The sequence below is a fragment of the Humulus lupulus genome, chromosome X (assembly GCF_963169125.1).
Source record: "Humulus lupulus chromosome X, drHumLupu1.1, whole genome shotgun sequence".
Lineage (NCBI taxonomy): Eukaryota > Viridiplantae > Streptophyta > Magnoliopsida > Rosales > Cannabaceae > Humulus > Humulus lupulus.
The window spans coordinates 238,557,514-238,563,902 of NC_084802.1; the positions used below are offsets into that span (position 1 = coordinate 238,557,514).

The following is a 6,389-nucleotide window of genomic DNA, read 5'->3' on the forward strand; positions in this document are numbered from 1 at the left end:
TATTATGAAATAATATTTAATAGCAAATAAAACTATATTGATAATTTTGTGAAATTAATTTTTTATGGTATAATTGTAAACTACATAAAATAATATGATAACAACAAAAAAAATGGCATTTTATAGAGATAAAATACAATAGGGCCCATAGCCCTGTACTTTGCGTCAACCACAGTCAAAATGGACTTTGGCCCATGGATGGGCCCAATGAGATTAGGGCTAGGTTTTCTTTCCATTTTTATATAAATAGAACATAACATCAAGAGAGAAGGTAAGACATCCGATTCATTTAATATAATTTGTGAAGAGAGGAAATAGAAAAAAAAAATCTCTCTTAATTGTGAGAAGAACAATCTCTCATGTGTTGAGATTCAAGATTGTTTTCTTGTGTATCCTACTAAATAGCATAGATATCCACATGTCTCTTTTTTTTTTTTGTGCGAGCCATAGTATGGAAGACTTTGCGTTAGGAGGCTAAGTCACTATTTGATCTACGTGTGTTCTACATATAGAAAAGGTATTTGTAATTCTCTATTTTATTAAGATTAATATCGCATGAGAAAGATCTCATTCTAGTTATGGTTCCTAGAGTGATTTGTTCGTATACTTTAGTAATTATTTAAAATGATATCCCATGCTTCTACTGCATTGTCAATCACATGATCAAAAACCAACACTTTCGTCGTTCAATGTCAATTCCAACTAGTTAGTTTTTATTGACCAAACTTTTTAACATATGATTTAAAGCATCAAGCTATGCTTGAATAGCTGGTGAAATTGGATCATTTTGTGGTTGATTGAATGGTGGTGCAAGTGGAATTACTGTGTTTCTATTTAAAGGTTCAATCATTTTAGGAGGAATGATGTAACCTCCTCCTTCGACCTACCTTTCCCTTTTCTGATCGAGTACATTTCTTAAAGCTTCCATCTGGTTAGATACTGCTCTTTCTAATCTGTCAAAGACTATTGTACTCCTTGGTCAACCCCCTACAATTTGACTATATGGTTGATTGCTCATCGGAGGAGGGTACTGAGGATTTTGCAGATTGTCCCTTTGGGGTATATCTTGGGGCTCTAGTCGATTCCTTATATACCTCTGGTCGTCATAATAGTATTGACTATCACTTTCATCTTCCACACAACCATACCTATATGTTGGTCAATGACCCCTATGTTGACTTCATCGTCTCCAAAGCCATCTCAATATATAGATGGTTGTCTAGGTGGATACCCTGGGTTCCTTGATTAAAGGGTCCAATAGGTTGATTGTTACAGGTTAGACCTTGGATGTCTTGCCTGGATGCATTGCATCATTCAAAACCCACATCTAATCTCAATTCTTTTGGGGTTCTGTATCCTCAACCTTGCGAGGGCAATTCATTGTCATGATCAAGTAGTATATGCTTGTTAGGTATTAAGTTCCTTTGGATTTTTTCCCTTCAACCTTGATTGACAAGAAGTGGGTCGTTGAATGGTCTTTGATCAGTTCTGTTAGAATGATGACTTCTACTTATGTGAGGTTGTAGATTTCCACCATCTCCCTGCGATGATCATGGTCGACAGATCTTGGTTTGATGATCAGGATTTAGAGGAACGTTTTATTGCGAATTTTGAGGAATTGGTGGTGCTAGCACTTGCATTCGACCTTGCTCTAATTGGAGAGCGGATTCTGAAGCCACATCAACTTCTTGACACCTGCAATAAGCCTCCTATTGTCGTTCTTCCAAATTCCTCCTTTGTCGATCCATCTAAGCTTGTTTTTTGGCTAAAGCTTCGACCACATCCGCCTGAGTGGCTTGAATATTCCCCACTTCATCTTGCATGAGGCACATAGCCTGCGGATCTGCTCAACCTCTTGGGAGGCGCCTTCCAAGTCTACCCTCAGCTCAGTACTAGGGTAAATTGGACCCTATGGATGTATTTGTAGTTTAGATTTATTTGTATCATTTCCTATAGCAATTGTAGATTAGAACGAATGATAATAAAAATGATGTTTTCTTAGTTCAACTGTCAATGAAAATACCACAATGTTAACCACATATTTTGCCAGTGACAGTAGAATCAATAAACGATATGAAAATATAGAAAAATGACCATTAGGAATAAGAATACCAAAAATTTCTAGTGGTTCGACTTTAAGAATTGGCAATGACCTACGTCTGCTTGACACTTTTATTGATTGTAAAGTCTCAAACTCAAGATCAAATGAACTAGATTTAGATGAGTTTCTTAGGTCTAAGATAGATATACAAAATCAACAAATTTTTGTATGTAAAGTGTGCATAAAAATTTAAATTATATAGTAAGTCTTATATTTATAGACTTACTGACCTTACGAATTAGACCTTGGGCCTTCAAAATTATTTGGGGCCATTTAATCACAAAAAATACAATTAAATGACTAAAAATACACTTTCAACCATTGATTTCAGAATAAGATACTCGAACACTTCATCTAAGGACTTATGCTTGGACAATAATGTTTCGATCAGTGATATATCAATAAGATATATTATTGTTGTGTAGGTATCTGACCACTACTGTTGACTTCCTTAGTTGATATCTTCAACCAATGTTGATGTCTGTTGACCAACTTTTTTGCTAACAATTAAGTAAACAAAGCTTAAAGACAAATATAGATTGAGACACAGAAGTTTACGTGGTTCAGCTTATAGATTAATCCTAGTCCACCCGTCACTTGTATGTAGAAGGTTTGAAGCTTGCTAATGTGAAGCTTCTATGGAAGTTTTCCGGCAGGGTTTTGGCAATGCTCTGAAAAGAAGAAGTGAATCAAAAGTCCTTTGAAAAGTGTGCCCTAGCCCTATTTATAGATGGAAAAGGGCAATTAGTTTTCCAAGAAGGGCTAATTACAATGATCCTCCCTTAATGGGGGCTTAAATGTATAATAAATGATAAATTCCTTCATATATAGTGATAGTGGGCCCCTGCGTATCTTAGTGGGCCCAATTACGAGGTTTCAGCCCATTACTTTATGGGGTAACATGCTCCTGACAGTGTCAGGAGGGTAGCTGCATGTTTTCCCATATCAAGAGGAGTCTTGACACATCTTTCTTGTCGCTTGTACGGATTCGACACCACAATTTGTGCAACAGTGAATGTCAGATGGTTGCTTGTGGTCCAGGGTCACTATGCTTGACACCTGGCAGCTCTACTCCAGGTCTGGAGGATGATTCTACCAGACTTGGAGGACATGACTAGAAGAGACGGTCTTATTAATGACTTGGAGCAACATCCTGGAACGTGGACTTTGGGAAGTTTCTTTTCCACGATGATTTGAGGCAAGGATATCTTTCCGTGGGGCTTCAAGCAAGCTCCAAAGGACTTAATTAACTTTCGTGAAGGCTTAATTACTCTTACATGCATGCCACATGTCACTTGGTGAAAGCACGGACAACAATGTCACTTCTGCCTTTTTCTTCTTTTATGTCCATTATAAGTGCCACATCATCATCCCATTTTTTTGGGATAACAATAATATTTAGATAAATATAAAAAAAATCATAATTTATTAATGTAGCTATAATCTTTGTAGTTGTACGAGACGATTAAGATTATAGATAATGAATTAAATAGTCTGCAATTTATATTAATTTTAGGGAATCTTTAATCAAACGCTGCTAGTATGGTCCACTAGTATTATTAATACATTTGATCCAGATCTGAATCACCAGTATAGTAGGACATCTTATTGGAGGTGCTTTATATAATAAGATTGTATAGGACTGAACTCGATATGTAGCATCCTGTGTTTTGAACACCCGTTAATAGCCAATTGGAACCGGTGAAGAATTATGTGGAAAATTATTTTGATAAATCATATTATATGAATTTTGAACCGGTTAGTATTCTTCCCTACTATACATTGTTGTATGGAAATTTGCGATGGCACCTAACACCTGAGCTATGGGAGGTCGAGCTGTTAACCCACCAGACCCAACTGAGAGAGCATCCGTTGACCAAGAGGCAGGTCATGGCTGAGGCAGAGGAAGGGGTCGAGGCCGAGGGAGAGGTCGAGGACAAAGGGTACAGCCGGAACCCATTCTAGAAAATCAAACAGAGGATTTGAGAAGGATTGTGCATGAACAGAATACGGAAAACACACAGATGTTCGAGACATTGATGTGGAGATTCTCAGAAGTGCAACACAACCCCGCACCCCCAGCACTCCAAGAAGACATTCCACAACCACAGGAAGCACCAGCGCAAGAAGACCCACTGGCGGGAGCAAATCCGCAAGCAGATGCACCTTGAACAGAATAGCCAAAACCGATCTCAGGACGGTTTATCAAGTAAAACCGACCTATGTTTGAAGGGACTTCGGACCCCCTATTGGCAGAAGAATGGGTCAGTGTGCTGCAAAGGATCTTCAACTTTGTTGAGGCCATCGAAACAGAAAAGTTGATCTATGCAGTGTACATGTTGAGAAAAGATGCCAGCATCTGGTGGGACATCGCTAAGAACGAGCGTAATACTGCACAGATGGAATGGCATGATTTTTAAACATTTTTAATGCTAAGTATTATAAACAGACAGTGATGGATCGGAAAGTGGTTGAGTTCTCCAACTTCGTACAAGGGTCTTCTAGTGTCCAGGAGTACGTGAGCAAGTTTGACAACCTCTCAAGATTTGCTCCAGATTTGGTAAACATTGAAGCCAACCGGGTACGCAAATTCATGAAGGGGTTGAAAAGAGAGATAGCTCTATTCGTTGATATTGGGAAGATCAGCTAGGATACATAAAGGTTGTGGAGCGAGCAATTCGCTAAGAGTAATGGCTGGTACAAGAGAAAAAAGAGCCCTATAGGGCTGAAGAACAAGCACATGTCTCCAATGACAAGGGAAGGTACTCTAGTAACCAGACCGACCCTTCTGGAAGATTTTCATCAAGAGGCAAAATAAGTATGGGGAAGATCGATACTCTAGGGAGCTCTAGGTTTCCAAATAGTGGGAATAACAAATGGAGAATAGATCCGCCAAGCCGAAGTTCAAACCTCAATAAACAACCAAGGCGAGAGGACAATTATTGGCCACAATGTAACAAAGGCAACCGACGCCACCCAGACAAGTGTAACAAAAGTAATTGCTTCACCTGTGGAAAACCTTGACATTTCTCCAGACACTTATCGAATCTTGGTCAGAAGGAAGGGAAATACCAACCAAAGCCAATTGGAGCTACACCGCGATTTTATGCACTCACCAAAGGAGCTGGGACTTCCAACATGGTGTCAGGCCAGCTTCCTGTGGCTAATAACTCAGCATATGCATTGATGGACACTGGTGCATCCCATTCTTTTATTGCTACATCTTATGTAGATAAGAAAGATAGGAAGCCTGAGCCTATGGAAAATGTATGTGGTGTATCCTTACCTTGAGGGGAGGATATGATGGTACGGTCATGGGTTAGAGCCGTACCAGTCTGGGTCAAAGATCAGGATTTGACTGTGGATTTGGTAGTTTTAGATTTACATGAGTACGATGTTATTTTTGTTATGAATTGGCTAACCAAATAGAGGGCGGTGGTGAATTGCAAACGAAGAAAGGTGACTTTTAACCCACCTAGGGAAGAACCATTCCTGTTCCAAGGCACAACCCGCGAGAAGAATTTGGCTATAATCTCCACCTTGAAGGCTAAGAAATTACTGGACGATGGATGTATCGTCTACTTGGTGAACTTAATAGACAAGGATGGGGAGTCTAAGCTACAACCAACTGAGGTAGCAGTGGTGTGCAAGTTTTTGGAAGTGTTTCCTGAGGATCTTCCAGGGAAATCCCCAGACTGGGAAGTTGAATTCGAAATTGAGTTAATTCCAGGAACCACACCTATTTCAAAGGCACTGTACTGGATGGCACTGGTGGAGCTCAAAGAACTGGAAGCGCAATTACAATACTACCTGGATAAAGGATTTATACGACAAAGTCATTCTCCTTGGGGAGCCCCGGTACTATTCGTGAAAAAAGAAAGACAGCTCCTTGAGAATGTGTATAGACTACCGTGAATTAAACAAAGTGATGATAAAGAACCGATACCCATTGCCCAAAATCGATGATCTATTCGATCAGCTACAAGGAGCATCGGTATTCTCGAAGATCGATTTGAGACCCGACTACCACCAGTTGAAGGTCAAGGAATTGAATATTCCCAAGACCACATTCCGAACTCGATATGGCCACTACGAGTTTGTGGTGATGTCTTTTGGACTGACCAATGCGCCTGTGGCATTCACGGATCTTATGCATAGGATACTGGGTGAGTATCTAGACAAATTCATGAACGTATTTATAAACAATATACTCCCAAAACAAGGAAAAACACGCCAAGCACCTGGAGCTGATCTTACAATGATTAAGCGAGAAAAAGTTGTACACCAA

The 6,389-nt window shown here is 39.5% G+C and overlaps 1 protein-coding gene across 1 annotated transcript; it reads left to right on the plus strand.

Moving 5' to 3' along the window:
* Positions 1-1,552: 1,552 nt before the first annotated feature.
* LOC133806878 (uncharacterized) lies at positions 1,553-6,016 on the plus strand. The gene is made up of 4 exons (XM_062244961.1): positions 1,553-1,756; positions 4,551-4,682; positions 5,159-5,368; positions 5,531-6,016. The coding sequence occupies exons 1-4, from the start codon at positions 1,553-1,555 to the stop codon at positions 6,014-6,016; spliced, it is 1,032 nt and encodes a 343-aa protein (XP_062100945.1).
* The last annotated feature ends 373 nt before the right edge of the window (positions 6,017-6,389 follow it).

Bases quoted from the DNA above. Each gene is read 5' to 3' on its own strand.
- LOC133806878 (XM_062244961.1), top strand. From the start codon at position 1,553: ATGGTCGACAGATCTTGGTTTGATGATCAGGATTTAGAGGAACGTTTT. The intron at 4,683-5,158 runs GTACGCAAATTC...AATCTTGGTCAG, and splicing joins TAAACATTGAAGCCAACCGG to AAGGAAGGGAAATACCAACC. The intron at 5,369-5,530 runs GTATGTGGTGTA...CTAACCAAATAG, and splicing joins AGCCTGAGCCTATGGAAAAT to AGGGCGGTGGTGAATTGCAA.